The 20,624-nt window shown below is 46.8% G+C and overlaps 1 protein-coding gene across 3 annotated transcripts in view; it reads left to right on the forward strand.

Annotated features, from left to right (window-relative positions):
• Nucleotides 1-11,067: 11,067 nt before the first annotated feature.
• Nucleotides 11,068-20,624, forward strand: part of SLC36A4 (solute carrier family 36 member 4) — a 268,852-nt gene continuing 259,295 nt past the window's right edge. For 2 of the 3 annotated variants that reach the window (XM_069759233.1, XM_069759232.1), the window contains exon 1: nucleotides 11,069-11,174. In XM_069759233.1, the coding sequence (XP_069615334.1) occupies nucleotides 11,132-11,174 (43 nt within the window). In that variant the 5' untranslated portion in view covers nucleotides 11,069-11,131. Of the gene's footprint in view, nucleotides 11,175-20,624 lie in introns of all 3 variants that reach the window. The other variant, XM_069759231.1, reaches the window with a different exon arrangement.

Genomic DNA, 20,624 nt, shown 5'->3' on the forward strand with positions numbered 1-20,624 from the left:
TATATTTGTTCATTACAGACTACAGTAACATTTATTTAATTATATTAAAAAAAATTTGTGTAATTGCATTTGGACTGGTGGCATTGTATATGTTTCTTTTGTATCATTATTTATTTATTTATTGTTTATTACTTTTCTGTTTTTGTTTTTTTTTTTGTAATTTACCTTCTGCCCCTAAAGGTGAGAGAACACATTTAGAAAATATATTTTTTCTTATGTTTTATACTGTGGTATTGTAGTATGCAGAATAAGTGATCAGACAATTGCAGGTTGAAGTCCTCTATCAGAGCTAAATAATAAAGTAAAAAAAAGTTTAAAAAACATAGGATTTTTAACATTTTTCCTCATTAAAAATATTGAAATAAAAAAAAATAAAACATATTTGGTATCGCTGCATCCATAAAACTCCACTCTTATCAAAACATAAAATTAATTAACTCGATGCCGTCAGGAGAGAAAAATAAATCAAAATGCGATAATTGTAGAAATCATCAAAATGTCGCATCTACCCCAAAATGGAGTAAATAAAAACATTAAAAAAAAAATAGCCCTCATATATTTCCTGGATCACGGTGACACAAGCTAATTTTTTTTTCAGACATTTTCAATTTTTTTTCTCTCTATCTCCTACACAACATGCACCATATATATACGGCGTGATGATTGCGCGGGCTCTCTATATGAGAGCTTACACCCTGCAGCAATGACCACGATCGATACTAGCACAAATGAAGGGCGTTTAACCTCTCAGATACCGCTGTCAATAGTGACAGCAACATCGAGGGGCATCGCACAGGGAGGGAGCTCCCTCTCTGTTCCCATTGACACAACCCGATTGTGATCGAGTTGTACCGATGGTCTCCATGGTGACCCTGGGGTGAAAGATGGCGGCGGGGTCATCCAGGGATGATGGCCTGTAAGCTTCTGAGCTAAGATGCCTCTTCCCTGTGTGAGAGATGCTGAGCTAATGTCCCGCAGTACAAAAGCATTGCAGTGTATTACATCAGCAATTAGGGCAGGGAAAGTTGATGTGCCATCCTGGGATAATGTTAAAAAGGAAAAAATGTCAACTCATCCCACAAAAAACAAGCCCTCACATGACTGTTTGCAGAAATATGGAAAAATTATAGCTCTCAATATACGGTGATGAAAAAATAACTTTTTAAAAAAGCGTCTTCTAGTGTGTCACAGCAGCCAAACATAAAAACCTGATATAAGTCTGGTACTGCTGTAATTGCTCTGACCCGAAAAATAACGTTGGCTAATCACTTATACCGCACGAGGATTGGTGTAAAAAATAAATAAAACCAACTCTTCACCTGCTGTTGGTTTGTTCGTTCTGCCTCCCAAAAGATCACAGTTATGCTCATCTCACATTTATCCTGTGTTCTACGCTGAGCGCTTACACCGGGGCTTTCATGTAAGCCTGGATGGAGTCACACTGCTGTATTTCTCGTGCGATAATTGCATCGCACTGCATGGACTGCCCGGCACCTCTCCTGACCCGAGCATGACAGCATGATGGATTACTATGCAGCTGTCAAGCTCAGGTCAGGAGAGCCATCAGCCAGTACAAGTTTTACGATGCGATTCTCACAGGAGAAATACGGCAGTGTGACGCCAGCCTTATTCTCTGAAATACGTGTTTCAGACAGAACCCCAGGAAGAAGATTCCCTATAATGAGGCAGATGGAGGCACTGTGGACGTCACAGGACCTGTGATCCGGCAGTGTCCATCTTTTTAAGATAAAGTGCCATCAGCCACAGTTTTGTGTACTTCTGAAAAGAAGAACAATGCTAAATAGAGGCCAGATGGAGTCCTGCGTAACTCTCCTACTCATTATACTGAATGGATCCCTTGGGGGATTAATCTGAATTTCGTCACTCGGATATTTAGATCGAAACCCCAATGTAAGTGCTCAGCGTAGAGCACAGGATAAATGTGATCCCAAGCGTTATAAAAAATGTTCCCAACAAAAGCTTCAACTCAATCTCAAAAAAAGTCCCCACTCAGGTCCGTCATCTGTTAAAGGAAATATAGGGGGGTTCGATGTCACTGGTAGTATAAAGGCTCTGGAAAAGCGCTATCGCTCCTCACCCCTGAAAAGAAATTCAGCAACCTCTGCGCTCCCAAATCCAAATGATCCCCTCCCTTCTAAGGCCCACAGTGTCTACCTAAACCACATACAGCGTCCATGTTTGGCATTTCTGAAGCGATGAGACCGCGCCTAATTTACGGTTGCGTGTCTCCAAAAGCATGAGCTGGGCGTAACGTACTGGTTACTATAACGTACTGGTCACTATAACGTACTGGTCACTACTATAGCAGATTTGCAATTTTCACTCGGCAACATTCATTGCTGCTTTTTTGTCACCCATGGAGTCAAAATAGTCACTACAATTGTAGATAAATTCCCGAAGGAAATAATATGGATACCTGTGACACATTTGTTGATTCAAAAGGTGCGAGGATTTATTCCATTAGAACACATATTACGTGTACTACACGGTACGTCATCTATTATGCCACCTGCCCCTGCGGACTTATTTATGTAGGATTGACTACTCGTCAATTAAAAGTCCGCATTCGGGAGCATGTTCTTGGTATCCAGGCGGCACGTGACCACACGGACCCATCTATGCTTAAAACGCTGCCCAGACTGTTGTGAATTCTGTGGCTGAATTCACTCCTGTGGTCACAAGTGGTACTGCAGCTTCTGAGCTTCCTCCCTCAGGTGTTCTGGTGAGCTCGTTAACTGCTTCATTACTTAACTCCGCCTGATGCTGCTATCCTTGCTCCTTGTCAATGTTTCAGTGTTGGATCTGAGCTTCTCCTGATTGTTCCTGTGACCTGCTGCTCTGTATAGCTAAGTGCTTTTTGCTTTTTTGTTGCTTTTTTTCTGTCCAGCTTGTCTTTTGTTTTGCTGGAAGCTCTGAGACGCAAAGGGTGTACCGCCGTGCCGTTAGTTCGGCACGGTGGGTTTTTTTTGCCCCCTTTGCGTGGTTTTGCTTTAGGGTTTTTTGTAGACTGCAAAGTTCGCTTTACTGTCCTCGCTCTGTCCTAGAATATCGGGCCCCACTTTGCTGAATCTATTTCATCCCTACGTTTTGTCTTTTCATCTTACTCACAGTCATTATATGTGGGGGGCTGCCTTTTCCTTTGGGGAATTTCTCTGGGGCAAGTCAGGCCTATTTTTCTATCTTCAGGCTAGCTAGTTTCTTAGGCTGTGCCGAGTTGCCTAGGTAGTTGATAGGCGCAATCCACAGCCGCTTTTAGTTGTGTTTAGGATAGGATCAGGTGTGCAGTCTACAGAGTTTCCACGTCTCAGAGCTCGTTCTTGTATTTTTGGGTATTTGTCAGATCACTGTGTGCGCTCTGATCGCTAAGCACACTGTGTTTCTGGATTGCCTTCATAACACCTGTCATTAGCAAACATAACACCAGACACTTCTGGGAGCAGCACGGATGTGATGCAGCTCTGCTAAGAGTTAGGGGGATTGACGCACTACGTATTAACATCAGGGTATGCTGATGTTAAGTAACAACTTGGTATGCTGGAGACGCGATGGATTTGGCGTCTCCGGACTACCCACCCGGAGGGCCTGAATGAAAATATTTCATTCGCCCCATTTCTGTAGTCCACTGGTTGCTGTTGCTAGTATCTCTGCATGCGCCTCCGCATGTATTGTATTTTATGTGATTTTAATGGGTGTTCTTTTATTCTTTAGTACTGATGTGTTTGGCACGAGAGGATGACCTATCATTGACTTCCCTATGAATATTTTAAGGAGTCGTCATGCAATTCTACATATTCGTTCAGCCGATGAGACAACCACCGAAATGGGCTACTCAAGAAATTCCATCTTGGTGTATTGCGGCGGATATCTCTTCCTCTCGTATTCTTCTCTGATGGACATCATTTTGTGTTTAGGTTATTCTCTAATATATCGTCCCGTATGTTGCGGCTCATAAATTGGGGGGTTCTCTGTTGTTAACCTTAATATTCGTTTATATATGTTTTTTGTGCTATTTTGTTTTTTTCTTTTGTATTTGGGCACAGCCTTTCATGACCTCTATTGATCTTAAAGTGTACTGATTGTATGTTTAGTGCTTACTACATCATATATTCAACGTATATTGATGCACATTGTTTACCTATAGCGTTCCTTATTTACACCGGCCTGATGTAGTAACCGGGGTTTCCCTGTCTATATATGTATAGCATAAGCTGTTAAGATGGTATCTTTATGCCACGGATGTTATCCAATTACTTTATTTAGGGTTTCCCTAGTACCGTAGTTATGGACCTGTACAATGTGGCCATTGCGCTAAGTACATTTTGGCCCTCTATGTAATGGCCACACAATGTGTTCCTCGGCTGGTCTCCTTTAGAATGTCCGATGTATGCGCTCCGCGCATGCGCGGATGCTTTGTTATTTTCTATGCGGCCACTAGTGCATGATCCTCCGGACTCCTTGAAGATGGCCGACAGAGGCGATATGCGCATGCGCGGATGACGTGCAATATCCCGGCGATCCGGAAGTATTGATTCTACCCTGCCGTCATGGCGCCATCGCTGTAGTAGCACATGGGGCCCCATGTGGCTGCTGCGGTGTGGCGCCCAGGTGCTGCGGGAGCGGATCTATTAGATACTACACTGTCATCAGGTACTCTTCGCCATTATTGGTCGGTTATTTAGACTTTGCCCAATCATTTTGTGCCCCCTTCTTCTTATACTCCCCCCAGCCTGTCACTAGCATACCCCTTGAGAAAGGCAGTAGCCGAAACGCGCGTCGGGGGGGACAGGTGTGCGGTGTCTGCTTATACTAAGATTCTCCACTTCTACCCGGTATGTATACATTCTGTTATGCATGGAGATGGTCATAATGATTTGTACCATATGGTCTCTCAGGTTATTTAGCTACAATGGGCCACTCCTGCATGGCCTCTATTGAATATGAGCTGTGCTCTTAGGGTAGTTTTAGTGTGTACCTATATTATGTGGATACCAATCACCTGTCCAATGCTTACATGCTCTGTGTAGTGTGGGGATTATTCTATCCCTCTGTCATGGTTTTATCTGGTGTCATTAAATAAAAAGTTTCTATATTTTCATTACTTTGGACTATTTGCTGCTTTTTTTCTCTCGTTGCTTTAAATTCCCGAAGGGGTATAATTACCAAAATAGGGTCACTTGAGGGGGAATTCTGCTCTTCTAGCTATTAGGGGCTCTGTAATTGGAATCTGCAAACTATTCTAGGAAAATCTGTGCTCCAGGAGGCAAATAGCACTCCGTTCCTCCCGAGCCTCGCCATATGGCTAAGCAGTACTGTACAGCCACATATGGGGTATTTCTACATTCGGCAGAAATTGTGGGACAAATTTTGGTGCCATTTTTACCCATTTTCCCTTGTGAAAATAAAAAATATGAGACTAAAGCAAAATGTTTGTGGTAAAAATGTAGTTATTTTTTCTTCACTGCCCAATGGTATAAAATTCTGTGACACACCTGTGGTGTCAATATGATCACTGCACCCTAGATGAATTCATTGAGAGGTGTAGTTTGTAAAATAGGCTGTCACAAGGGTGTCACATTCCTCTGGGAGACCTGGAGTTAGAAGGTTACAACGGGTAATGGATCGCAGCTCCTCTTTAGAGACGGTGTTATTTGTGTCCTATTTTAAATGGATTTCCTTTCCTTCAGTGTTAAAGGGGTTAAGGACTCTTTCCATACTGGTTGGGAACATTCAGCTTCAGTGCACACAGATGTTGCAGTGCTAATCATCTGTACTCCATACATATACCACCTCTGGGTGTTTCGTCCTTTGCTGGTGAAAGAATCTTCTTCCTGTGTTAAGCTGTGTAGTTGGAGTGATCTGTAGTTTGCTGTAGTAAGTGAGTGTTTACCTCCTTAGGCCAGTCTCACACATCCAGATATTTCTGGTACCGGAAAAATCAGTACCGGAAATATCTGTGTCCGTGTGTCCATGTGCTCACATGGCACATCAGTGTGGCACACGTGCGGCAGCCGTGTGCCACCCGTTGACCACACGGACCGCCGCAAGAGAGACAGCACTATAGTAAGCGCTGTCCCCTGCGTGTGGTCCTGAAGCCGGCATTCATCCCAGGAGAGAAGGGATGAAAGATCAAGTTTTTTTTTGTTTAAATTAAAGTTTGGGGTAATCTAACGCCTACCACCCCACCCCACCCCCTGTGCGCCCGCCCGCTTGAAGATAAATACTCACCCAACTCCCGCGATGCCTGCTCTCAGCGCCGGCAGCTCATCCTGTGTGAGAGAATATTCATCACCTTAATGAGCGGTACCACTCACACAGGACAACCTGCCGGCGCTGAGAGCAGGCATCGCGGGAGTTGGGTATTTCTCTTGAAGCGGGGGGGCGCACGGGGGGTGGGGTGGGGTGTTTGGTGACCCCAATCTTTAATTTAAACAAAAAAAAACTTGATCTTTCATCCCTTCTCTCCTGCTAGCGCTGCTTTCAGCTGAGCAGGAGAGAAGGGATGAATGCCGGCTTCAGCACCACACGCAGGGGACAGCGCTTACTGTAGCGCTGTCTCTCCTACCGCGGTACGTGCACACGGAGGAGAGTGCACACTGTTCTCCGTGTGCACGTGTGCGGGACGCTTTGCGGACCGTGCTGACGGAGAAAAACGGACATGTCTATGGAGCGCCCCCAGACACAGGGCCACAGGTTTTCGGTACCGGTCCTCTCTGTCTCGGTGCTGGGGTTGTCACGGTGGCTGGACCCGGTCTGTGACCCTGCTAAGAGGCGTCCAATGAAAGGGGTGATGATAGTTTGTCAAGGGTTCGTGACGCCACCTGTGGTATTCGGTCAGGGTGACCGATGCTGCTTAGGGGTCCGCTGGGGTGATGGAATGTCAGCTAGATGGTATACCTTCCCACAGGTGAAGTGTGTCCCCAGGGCTTCCCAGTAGTGTAGGTGGCGATGGTGTGAGGCGCAGTTAATAACGAGGACATAGGGTTGCAGTCTCTTTACCTTTTACTGAAGACTTCGGGATCCTCAATCCAGAGCACTGTTAACTGGGCTGTCTGAGACTGGCCGGTCCGAAGGCACATCCAGAGTTCCCTTTGTAGGTGGAAATCAGTGCCTACCACTAGCGCCTGTGTGTTGTAGTCCTTCCCTGCTGAGCATTCGGGATAGTCCTCACAACTTCTGTTCTCGTTCTTTCTCTTTCTCTCTCTCTCTCTCCGTCCCCCAAGTTTATCTGGATAGCCGCACCCGTTTGACGGGAAGGCTCGGAGCTATTCTGGGACCCTAGAGACGCCCCTCTCCACGCGTTGCCCCCTATGTATGTTTAGGTGATGTATGGTAGACAGCCAACCTATAATTAACTGTCCTGCGGTATTTGAAGTAAGGCATAGAGTCAGTTACTTCCTCAGTGTTCCGGTCACCGGCTATGCGCCTCAGTAGGAAGTTGCCGTTCTCGAGGCACGACTCCTACTGGTTCTCCTTTGTGCTTGATCTCGTTTCTCACTTTCCACAATATCCTTCTCTTCGTGTCCTTTCTTAGGATACCGCCGCAAGGTAGTGCAGGCGCGGTTCCGTTGCTTTCTATTCGTTCTGCTAGGCCCCTGTCAGGAACCCACCCCTGACAGGTCCTCCCTGGAGCTCTCCCAGGCTGCGTTCTGTTCTAACTTCCTATCCGACCCCCAGTTTTACCAGTGTAAGGAGTGGCCTAATACATAGTGCCTTTTGCTCCCCCTGGTGGCCGGAGTGTGAAGTGTAATGTGTGCTTGTGATACCTGGTCAGGTGAACTCCTTCAGTGCAATCAGACATAACATCACTCCCCTTAGCGGCAGAGCGACATTACTGCAACGACCAGGACTCTGGGGTGCTGCATCTACGTGTTTTCAACACAGACACACAGTCCGTGAAAACACGCAGGCATGTGCATAGACCCATTCATTTGAATGGGTCTACATGTGTCAGTGTCTCCAGTACGTGAGAAAACTGTCACTACACGTACCGGAGACACTGACGTGTGAAACCAGCCTTATTCCTATTAAGCTAATTCCTCCTCCCTGTTTTTAGTTACTTTTGTATGATAGTGGTTTTCTGTTACCCCGTTTTTGTCTTTGTTTTACCTAAGGCTGGTTTCACATTTGCGTTATTTGCCGCTGCGTTTTAGTGCAAAAAATGCATGCGTTTTTTTCCCCTATACTTAACATTAAAAACGCATGCTTTTTTTGCATGCGTTTTGCCGCGTTTTGCCGCTGCATGCGTCTTTTGTATGCATGCGTTGTGTTGGAGAAATGCAACATGTAGTAATTTTTAGTGGCTTTTTTTGCCGCAAAAAAGCATGCGTTTTTTGCGGCAAAAAAACGTATTGCTGTCTATGTAAACGCATGCGTTTTTAAGCACATGCGTTTGGTTGTGTTAAAAACGCATGCGTTTTTAAAAAAAAAAAAACAAGAAAACACACTGATAATCCACCCCACACCATAAAATTGATAAAGGGATCCTATCCCTAACCCTTGGGATCCTAACCCTAACCCTACCCCTAACCCTACCCCATGGGATCCTAACCCTACCCCTAACCCTACCCCTAACCCTTGGGATCCTAACCCTAACCCTACCCCTAACCCTTGGGATCCAAACCCTAACCCTAAGGGTTAGGGATAGGGTTAGGGATAGGGTTAGGGGTAGGGTTAGGATCCGTTAGGGTTATGGTTAGGGGTAGGGTTAGGATCCGTTAGGGTTAGGGGTAGGGTTAGGGTTAAGATCCCTTAGGGTTAGGGTTAGGATCCCTAGGGTTACTAGGGATCCAAACCCTAACCATAAGGGATCTTAACCCTAACCCTACCCCTAACCCTAACGGATCTTAACCCTAACCCTAGCTATTTCTGTTTAATGTTGGTTTTTCTTGTTGTTTTTGATGATTGGCAGCTGTCACACATCTCTCATCATGCGTTTAAAAAACGCAAACGCATGTAAACGCATCAAAACGCAAAACGCATGTGTTTAAAAAACGCGACGTTTTACCGCATTTACATGCGTTTTTTTCACCACATGCGTTTGCGTTTAAAACGCTGCGTTTTTAAACGCAAATGTGAAACCAGCCTTAGGCTACTTTCACGCATCATGTTTTTTGCATCAGGCACAATCTGGCGAATGTTGGAAAAACCAGATCCGTCACAGATTGTGAAAAACTGATGCGACAAATCCGTTTTTTCGACGGATCCAGTTAGCATATCTAGATTATTGGCTAAATAAAAAATGTGGAGCCTGCTCAGTTTAAAAAGCCGGAATCCGGCGCCGGAATCTGTGATTTTCCGGATCCAACACCTTCCGGCTCCCATAGGCTTCCATTCTAGCAAACAGCCGGAAGCATCGGATCCGGCACTTCCGGCTTTTTCGCTGGAGACAAAAAACGTTGCCATGGACGTTTTTTCCAGAAACCGGAAACGGCAGATTTTCTGGATCCGGCGAAAAACGGACAAAACGCAATGTCATCCAGCACAATCCGACACTAATACACTAATACATGTCTATGAAAAAAACGGATCTGGCAGCGACATTCGGCGGATCCTGATTTTTTAAATTTAGCCGGATTATGCCTGACGGTGAAAACCTGATGTGTGAAAGTAGCCTAACATTTCTGTCCCATGCATCATGGGGTTGGGGAGGGGACAGATTAGGGTTCAACAGGAACATAGTAAGGTCGGAGACTCGGGCCGCTCTACCATCAAGAGTACCCCTGGGACTGGGATAGTTAGGGCCTCAGTTCCAGGGACGGTTTGAAGCCCCCCTTACTTACTTAAGACCGTCAAGGCATGACACAGGGTCAATTATGGGGGGGGGGGTTCTGCTGTTCTGGCACCTCAGGGGCTCTGCCAATATGACATGGCACCCTCAAACTATTCCAGCAAAATCTGAGCTACAATATGGCGCCTCTTCCCTTCTGAGCTTTGCACTGCGCCTCAAAAGTAGTTTTCCCCCACATATAAGGTATCGGCGTACTCAGGAGAAATTGCACAACTACTTTTGGGGTGAATTTTCTCCTGTTAGCCTTGTAAAAAATAAAAAAAATTGGAGGTGAAGTAAATTTTTTTCTGCCACATTTCATTAATTCCTGTGAAGCACCTGAAGGGTTAATAAACTTCTTGAATGTGGTTTTGCGCACCTTGAGGGGTGCGTTTTCTAGAATTGTGTCACTTGGGTATTTTCTGTCATATAGACGATTCACAGTCACTTCAAACGTGAGGTGGTCCCTAAAAAAAAAGGTTTGGCAAATTTGGCATCCTGGTCTGGAAGGTGGAAACAGGCTGAGGGAGTGATAGGCTTCTTTCACACTAGCGTCGGGCTCGGCCCGTCGCAGTGCGTCGGGCCGAGCTTACCGACGCTAGCGTTGTCTCTGCCGCACAACGGGTGCAGCGGATGCTGCTTTTCAGCGCATCCGCTGCCCCATTGTGAGGTGCGGGGAGGTGGGGGCGGAGTTCCGGCCGCGCATGCGTGGTCGGAAAAGACGGTCCGTCGGCTGCAAAAAACGTTACATGGAACGTTTTTTGCGGCCGACGGTCCGCCACAACACGGCGCAATCGTCGCGCAACGGTTGCGATGTGTGGCAATCCGTCACAATGCGTCGCGTAATGTTAGTCAATGGAGAAAAAACGCATCCTGCAAACACTTTTGCAGGATGCGTTTTTTCTGCAAAACGACGCATTGTGACGGATTGCAGTTAACGCTAGTGTGAAAGTAGCCATAGGGTTAAGGGTTAAACATTCTAGTAACGTCTGTTCTGTGCACAATACCGAGCACCGCCCGCCCGCACTGGCGGCTTCTGAGCGTGGGAAAGAGTCAGACAAGGAACTGCAGGACACAGCGCTGAAGGAACCAGTCACGTGACTCCGTGACGTCTCCTCACAGGACCGCTCTAGTGACAGAACACAAGCACCTGGTCACAGCTATGACGTCAGTGAATAGGTGGAGCAACGTACCAACAGGTACTCGGCATCAGTGGGCGTGGTTGTTGTCAGTATACACGTGGGGTGGGCGGGGCAAAAATTCTGCGGCTGCGCAGTGTGCTCTAGTAGGAACTGTAGTGAGGACTGGAGAGGAGGATGTGGCGGAGTTTCCGGAGTGGGAAAGATGAGGACAGAAGCCGGCGACTTACTGCAGGAGGAGGACATAGGTACGGAGACGCCCGAGAACCGCACCATACTGTACTGTACTGACAGGAGAGACGGCTGCGTCACTACAGCTCCCTACTGTCAGGTGTGACTGCTCCCTGCTGTCAGGTGTGACTGCTCCTTACTGTCAGGTGTGACTGCTCCCTGCTGTCCGGTGTGACTGCTCCCTGCTGTCAGGTGTGACTGCTCCCTACTGTCAGGTGTGACTGCTCCCTGCTGTCCGGTGTGACTGCTCCCTGCTGTCAGGTGTGACTGCTCCCTGCTGTCAGGTGTGACTGCTCCCTGCTGTCAGGTGTGACTGCTCCCTGCTGTCAGGTGTCACTGCTCCCTACTGTCAGGTGTGACTGCTCCCTGCTGTCAGGTGTGACTGCTCCCTGCTGTCAGGTGTGACTGCTCCCTGCTGTCAGGTGTGACTGCTCCCTGCTGTCAGGTGTCACTGCTCCCTACTGTCAGGTGTGACTGCTCCCTGCTGTCAGGTGTGACTGCTCCCTACTGTCAGGTGTGACTGCTCCTTACTGTCAGGTGTGACTGCTCCCTACTGTCAGGTGTGACTGCTCCCTACTGTCAGGTGTGACTGCTCCCTATTGTCAGGTGTGACTGCTCCCTATTGTCAGGTGTGACTGCTCCCTATTGTCAGGTGTGACTGCTTCCTGCTGTCCGGTGTCACTGCTCCCTACTGTCAGGTGTGACTGCTCCCTACTGTCAGGTGTGACTGCTCCCTACTGTCAGGTGTGACTGCTCCCTACTGTCAGGTGTGACTGCTCCCTACTGTCAGGTGTGACTGCTCCCTACTGTCAGGTGTGACTGCTCCCTACTGTCAGGTGTGACTGCTCCCTACTGTCAGGTGTGACTGCTCCCTATTGTCAGGTGTGACTGCTCCCTACTGTCAGGTGTGACTGCTCCCTACTGTCAGGTGTGACTGCTCCCTACTGTCAGGTGTGACTGCTCCCTGCTGTCAGGTGTGACTGCTCCCTGCTGTCAGGTGTGACTGCTCCCTGCTGTCAGGTGTGACTGCTCCCTGCTGTCAGGTGTGACTGCTCCCTGCTGTCAGGTGTCACTGCTCCCTGCTGTCAGGTGTCACTGCTCCCTGCTGTCAGGTGTCACTGCTCCCTGCTGTCAGGTGTGACTGCTCCCTGCTGTCAGATGTCACTACTCCCAGCTGTCAGGTGTGACTGCTCCCTACTATCCCCAGTCAGCTGCTTTTTGGTAGCTATTATTGCTCTTTACTGTCCTCATGTGACTGCACTGTTGTAATCGCCTTCTCTAGTCGCCGTGCTCTATGGTTCTGACCTGCTGGCACTGCTCAGTTCTGTTCCTCCAGCAGCGCTGCTCTGCTGTCCCCCATCAGTGACACATCACTGCTTCACCCAGTCCTCTATTACTGACCGTTTCCTCGCCCCTGCTGTCCTGTGACCTGTCGCTGTTCCCTACACTCGCCCCTGCTGTCCTGTGATGTGTCGCTGCTCCCTACACTCACCCCTGCTGTCCTGTGACCCGTCGCTGCTCCCTACACTCACCCCTGCTGTCCTGTGACCCGTCGCTGCTCCCTACACTCGCCCTTACTGTCCTGTGACCTGTCGCTGCTCCCTACATTCGCCCCTGGTGTCCTGTGACCTGTCGCTGCTCCCTACACTCGCCCCTGCTGTCCTGTGACGTGTCGCTGCTCCCTAAACTCGCTCTTGCTGTCCTGTGACCACTCGCTGCTCCCTACACTCGCCCCTGCTGTCCTGTGACCTGTCGCTGCTCCCTACACTCGCCCCTGCTGTCCTGTGACCTGTCGCTGCTCCCTACACTCGCCCCTGCTGTCCTGTGACCTGTCGCTGCTCCCTACACTCGCCCCTGCTGTCCTGTGACCTGTCGCTGCTCCCTACACTCGCCCCTGCTGTCCTGTGACCTGTCGCTGCTCCCTACACTCGCCCCTGCTGTCCTGTGACCTGTCGCTGCTCCCTAAACTCGCTCTTGCTGTCCTGTGACCACTCGCTGCTCCCTACACTCGCTCTTGCTGTCCTGTGACCTGTCGCTGCTCCCTACACTCGCCCCTGCTGTCCTGTGACTTGTCGCTGCTCCCTAAACTCGCTCTTGCTGTCCTGTGACCACTCGCTGCTCCCTACACTCGCCCCTGCTGTCCTGTGACCTGTCGCTGCTCCCTACACTCGCCCCTGCTGTCCTGTGACCTGTCGCTGCTCCCTACACTCGCCCCTGCTGTCCTGTGACTTGTCGCTGCTCCCTACACTCGCCCCTGCTGTCCTGTGACCTGTCGCTGCTCCCTACACTCGCCCCTGCTGTCCTGTGACTTGTCGCTGCTCCCTACACTCGCCTCTGCTGTCCTGTGACCTGTCGCTGCTCCCTACACTCGCCCTTGCTGTCCTGTGACCTGTCGCTGCTCCCTACACTCGCCCTACGTTTTGGCTGATGTGTGCAAGCGATCCTACTAAAGGGGTTTTGTGGGCCTTTGACATCTTCATGGTGGTCCATCAGTATCAGACCAGGGTGGTCCGATTCCTGGCACTCCTACGATTGGCTGACTGATAGGGCTTGCGAGTCACCTTATTGGACAGCGCTGTGCCTGGTGCACAATATTAGTGGCTCTGCCAGGTACTGCAGCTCTGCAGCCTGTTCATGTTCAGCCTGTGAGTGAGCAGTATCGTCCAGTTCACAGTGCTGGATGCTGTTCTCAGAAAGGAACACCCTAATGATAAGCTGATCGCTGGGTTTCTGTGCCGAGACCCCCAGGTATCAACTGTAATCTTTGGTGGAATTTTACAGCAATTGTGTTATTACCACACTGCACAGCCACTGGGAATAGTGGACATTCACACTCAGAAATGTTTTCATGAGTTTTTTGAGCAGAAACTCTCTAGAAACCAGAGTTAACCCCCCCTTCCCCAAAACATTGAGTTTTTGTTGGAGAGTTTGTGCTCCGAAAGTTAAGAAAAAAAAACCCCTCAGTGTGAATGCGTCCTTTGGATTTTTTATGTGGATTTTAGATCTGACTTTGCTCCAAAATCCACATGAAAAACCCCTTTAAATCCTCTTTGAAGAAGCTTTCTATTCCAATGTGAATACTCTCCTATACTGCCCACGGTGGTGTTATTTTTATTTCCCCCACCTGTTAAAAGAAGCAACGTGTCAATTCTTGAAGTGTTTCTGCTTGAAAATTTGGCTGCTGATTTTGAAGCAGAAAAAAATGCTTTATACACAAAACATTGTGCAGATTGAAATAAGGATTAGATTAGCGAGAAAAGAACAGCAAAATAAATGAGATTTCTAAAGCCTCATTCACAGGGTGCCTTTTTATTTTCCTTGCGCAGCATGTCGATTCTTCCAGCGTTTTTGCATCAGAAAAGCCTTAAAAACTGACGTGTGGACATTGAGTATTTGCAGTGGATTTTTTTGCACTAAAACTGCGTATACGTTTTTTTAGGCTTTTTTTTACTTGCATTTTTTTATGCATCCATTTGGTTCGGTTCACACGTGGGTCTCTATTCATCGTGGCTTTTCCTCCACTTCTCCAGAGTAATTTTCTTTTTTTTTGTGTTTAAGTTTATTTTTTGTTGTTGGATGAGTTGTCTGTTTGGTGCAGAATTGTGACTTAGGCCGGCGTCACACTCAGCGTATGAAAATACGGTCCGTTTTTTATGGCCGTAATACGCAGAAATGTCCCCAAAATAGTGGTCCATAGCTCCTCCGTAGGCAGGGTGTGTCAGCATATTTTGCGCATGGCATCCTCCGTATGTAATCCATATGGCATCCGTACTGCGAGATTTTCTCGCAGGCTTGCAAAACCGACATACGGACATACAATGGATCCATGGGCTCAAATAATCGTAAAAACATAAATACTGTATATATATAATTGTCTAAGGGGTACTTCAGTCTGTCTGTCTGTCTGTCCTTCTGTCATGGTTATTCGTTCGCTGATTGGTCTCGGCAGCTGCCCGTCATGGCTGCTGCGACCAATCAGCGACGGGCACAGTCCGATTAGTCCTTCCCCTACTCCCCTGCACTCACTGCCCGGCGCCCGCTCCGTAATCCCCTCCACTCACCGCTCACACAGGGTTAATGGCAGCGGTAACGGCCCGCTGTGTAACGCACTCCGTTACCGCTGCTATTAACCCTGTGTGTCCCCAATTATTTACTATTGATGCTGCCTATGCAGCATCAATAGTAAAAATATGTCATGTTAAAAATAATAAAAAAATCAAAAAACCTGCTATACTCACCCTCCGCTGCCTTTCTCGCTCCTCGCCACGCTCCCGGGACCGCTCCATTGCAAGCGGCAGCTTCCGCTCCCAGGGCTGGTGTACGACAAGGACCTGCCGTGACGTCACAGTCATGTGACCACGACGTCATCATAGGTCCTGCTCACACCGGCCCTGGGACCACCGGAAGCTGCCGCTTGCAATGGAGCGGTCCGGGGAGCGTGGTGAGGAGGGGGAAAGGCAGCGGAGGGTGAGTATAGCAGGACTTCAACGGGCTATAGGTGAGTATATGTTTATTTTTTTTTAAAGTCTCTATACTACGTGGCTCTGTGCTGTATACTCCATCGCTGTGCAATATACTGCGTGGCTGGGCAATATACTACGTGGCTGGGCAATATGCTATGTGGCTGGGCAATATACTGCGTGGCTGGGCAATATGCTACGTGGCTGGGCAATATGCTACGTGGCTGGGCAATATACTACGTGGCTGGGCAATATACTACGTGGCTGGGCAATATACTACGTGGCTGGGCAATATACTATGTGGCTCTGTGCTGTATACTACGTGGCTGGGCAATATACTACGTGGACATGCATATTCTAGAATACCCGATGCGTTAGAATCAGGCCACCATCTAGTGTGTGTGTACATATGTATGTGCCAGTGATAGATAGATATATATAGATAGATATATATATATATACATTAATAATATTTCATACAGCGCTAGTTAGCAGAAAAGCCGGTAATTCAATTATCGGCTTTTCATTTCTCCTTCCCAAACCCGACATGATATGTGACATGGGTTACATACAGTAAACCATCTCATATCCCTTTTTTTTTGCATATTCCACACTACTAATGTTAGTAGTGTGTATGTGCAAAATTTGGGCGCTCTAGCTATTAAATTAAAGGGTTAAATCGCGGAAAAAATTGGCGTGGGCTCCTGCGCAATTTTCTCCGCCAGAGTGGAAAAGCCAGTGACTGAGGGCAGATATTAATAGCGTGGAGAGGGTCCATGGTTATTGCCCCCCCCTGGCTAAAAACATCTGCCCCCAGCCACCCCAGAAAAGGCACATCTGGAAGATGCGCCTATTCTGGCACTTGGCCCCTCTCTTCCCATTCCCGTGTAGCGGTGGGATATGGGATAATGAAGGGTTAATGCCACCTTGCTATTGTAAGGTGACATTAAGCCAGATTAATTATGGAGAGGCATCAATTATGACACCTATCCATTATTAATCCATTAGTATGAAATGGGTAATAAAACACACACATTATTACAAAGTATTTTAATGAAATAAAGACACAGGGTGTTGTAATATTTTATTAGACTCTTAATCCACCTGAAGACCCTCGCTCTGTAAAAAAGGAAAAATAAAAAATCAATAATATCCCATACCTTCAGTCGTTTTGTCATGTCCCATGATGTAAATCCATCTGAAGGGGTTAAATCATTTTACACCCAGGAGCTCTGCTAATGCAGCGGTGCTCCTGGCTGTAAAAATATGTGAATGAATGGATTGCAGGGGAATGTCCTGTAGGCACCTTGAGTTGCGGTGATGCGCCCTCTGCTGGATGTCCTCATATGAACTTGAGCGTGGGAAAATATTCTGAAAAGTTCCCAGGCTCGAGTTCATATGAGGACATCCAGCAGAGGGCGCATCACCGCGACTCGAGGTAACTACAGGTCATTCACCTACATTCCATTCATTCCCCGAATTTTTATAGGCAGGGGCGGCTGCATTAGCAGGCTTCTGCTTGTAAAATTAGTTAACCCTTTCAGATGGATTTACAACGTGGGACGTGACAGAACGACGGAAGGTATGAGATGTTGTTTTTTTTTTTTTTTTTTAATTTTTCCTTTTTTTACAGAACAAGGGTCTTCAGGTGGATTAAGAGTCTAATAAAATATTACAACAACCTCTGTCTTTATTTCATTAAAATACTTTGTAATAATGTGTGTGTTTTATTAACCATTTCATACTATTGGATTAATAATGGACAGGTGTCATAATTAACACCTCTCCATTATTAATCTGGCTTAATGTCACCTTACATTAACCTTTCATTACCTCATATCCCACTGCTACAAGGGAGTGGGAAGAGAGTGGCCAAGTGCCAGAATAGGCGCATCTTCCAGATGTGCCTTTTCTGGGGTGGCTGGGGGCAGATGTTTTTAGCCAGGGGGGGGCAATAACCATGGACCCTCTCCACGCTATTAATATCTGCCCTCAGTCACTGGCTTTACTACTCTGGCGGAGAAAATTGTGCGGGAGCCCACGCCAATTTTTTCCGCCATTTAACCCTTTAATTTAATAGTTAGAACGGCCAAATTTTGCACATACACAATACTAACATTAAAAGAACAGGTACCACTGATACATAACTTAGAAACATACCGGGATAAAAATCCCATATAACTTTGGACAATATTTTAGTCACCAGGACACTCCAAAAACGGTAATCCTACAGAGAACGAGGAGTAACAAGTCCCATACACGAATATAAAAAAGTATAGAAATTTTATTAAACAAATATAATAACACAGACTAACAATACAAGGTCCAGAAAGTGGTGCATATACAGATGACACAGCTACTGTAGTTTCACAGGGGGTATACTAAACGGATATCCAAAAGTAAACAGTGAAAAAGTACTCTAGCATGTATCAATAAGGTGCTACATATCATGCATGGTGTCAGGGTATATAGTAACCTTTACCCATTCCAATTACCAATGTCCACATGCTGCCTATCACATATAGGATTAAATGCTAGCATATATGGAATGTGCACCGTTAGTCTTACCCGTATGCGTGTGCCAGTGAGTGTCGCCAGCAACCCCGACGCGCGTTTCGCGTTGGACTTCCTCGGGGGGCTGTAATAGTATGTGTATTTAAAGCGGTTATTTAAGTAAGAGGGACACCTGTCCTACTTCCCCTGACGAAGCGGTCCTTTGTCACCGTGATACGCGTTGGGATCTCCCACCATCTGGTCTTGTTCTGCACGTCTGGTGCTGTGCTACCCCTCCTATTTTAGGTAGTATTGGTTTGCTGCGTATATGCTGCTGGAGGATCCTCTTGTGTGGGGTCCTCTCTTCTTTTGTATATATACTTTCCATGGTTAGCATGCATTACTGGGGGCAGTAGGATCTATGCCCTGTTACATTCATGACCCATAGGTTTACATCAGTAGATGTTTTCTACATGTGTAGGTATATATATTCATACTGAAAATATATGTGCATGTTGGTTATTTCAGCAGTGTTATGTTATATGGTTCAGGGGAGCATCACCTTGTGTATTACTTATGCCATTTATGCAGTGATTGCTTTTGAACAGACCTTATGGGGGAGCTGGTTTTTTGTATTGGTTTTAACTGGTTTTAAATGTGTTTGTTACTAATAAAGTTGTTCCTTTTGGATATATTATATAGGTGGTGTGCGGATTTTTTTGGGTGGCTTCTTTTTCTCTCTTTTTTAGAGGGACACCTGTCTGTAATAAGCGGCACAATTAACGGCGCGTGCGCGGTGATATGCAGGCTTGCGTGCATCACATCACATCCTGCTCTTCCTGTGACGTGACGGGCAGAGGGAAATCCCTCCTGACGTCACTAGCCCGCCGCGTCACATCCTGGAGGCAGGGAGGGATGTGTCCCGGATCCTGCCACACCGCGCATGCGCGCGCGCCGCGGCCGCCATTTTAGAAAGGGGTGATGTAGCCATAATATCAAACATTAGAGCAATAGTGCTAACATTAATAATTATCGATATATATACTGATATAGTGGCGACTAGTAATCTGCTGATGCGGTAAGAATAATATTGTATATGACATACCCACCGCGTCCTATCCTGTAACCAGGAAAGGATATGCGCCGGAACCAGTCATACCGCGCATGCGCGCGTCTCGGCCGCCATGGTGAGAATGGGAAGGATAACTACAGGCAAGTATAGTAAGTGAATCTAAAGTGATGCGTGCTAAGAATGCGCCTACAGATAAGTGCGCTTGCGCAAGGGCAACCAATGATAAAGGGATGGAACTAAAGTGATCATGTGCAAAGTGATAATGCCCACTATAAGGGGCAAACTTACATGTCAAATACTAGCAAAAAGACTGCATAATTCCAACAGATATACGTTATGGCATATATAATAGCAAATTACACACAAATACGAAACCTCGTTCCATACGGATGAGAACAATATAAAAATATGTAAGAGTCCCAAGAGTTCAGGAGAACCAAACTCCCCAAAAGTGACAGTCACCAAAATATATAATATGTATTCAAAAATAAAAATAAAAATAATAAAAAATGAAAAATAAAAGAGTGTACACGAAATATCACAATAAACGAGTAAGTGAATACAGCCATGAATGCCTGGTTTCCTTCAAATCTTGCATATGAACGAAGGTATCCCGTATAATGTCCTGATATCGGGGCAATCCGTAACCCCTCCAAGAGTGTATAGATGATGAGATATAACAATACGATGGCAATACTACAAACATAAAAGATAAAAACACATACAAAATTAAAATCCAGAAACAACAGAGAACCAAATATCTGACCCAGATACTACCTACAAAAAGGAGGCAAAACTTAATTGTTCGTTAAGACCTAGGGGGGACATTGTACCCAAGATTGTAATCCAGCGGCATTCTAATTGTGCCAATGTCCGCTTCAAGTCTCCCCCTCTAATCCCGCTTCTCACGTGATCAATACCAAAGACTTTGAGTTCCTTTGGATTGCATTCATGGTGAAGCCTGAAGTGGCGGGGTATAGTTTTTAACGTGGCAACATCATCCACCTTCCCGTCCCCCATAATATCTCTTATATGCTCGCGTGTCCTGACCCTAAGTTCGCATGAGGTAAGACCCACATAGGACAGGCCACAGGAGCATTTGGCTATATACACCACAAATGTGGTACTACAACTAATATAGTCTGTGATTTTAAACTCTTTTCGGCCATCGGCCGAGGTGTACGATGTTGCCCTAACATGGTTGCGACATGCCAGACAATCGCCACATGGGAAGAAGCCCCACCTCTGTTTGGCAGCCCCAAACAGCGTTGGGGTTTTCGTTGTATAATGACTTCTAACCAACATGTCTCTCAGGTTCTTACCTCTTCTAGCTGTCATCAGCGGTTCATCCGAGAGACATTTCGCGAGTGTGGGTTCAGTTCTTAAGATTGGCCAATGTCTGCTTAAAATTTTCCTCATGAGACCCCACTGATGGTTAAATG

The sequence above is a fragment of the Ranitomeya imitator genome, chromosome 3 (assembly GCF_032444005.1).
Source record: "Ranitomeya imitator isolate aRanImi1 chromosome 3, aRanImi1.pri, whole genome shotgun sequence".
NCBI classification, from domain to species: domain Eukaryota; kingdom Metazoa; phylum Chordata; class Amphibia; order Anura; family Dendrobatidae; genus Ranitomeya; species Ranitomeya imitator.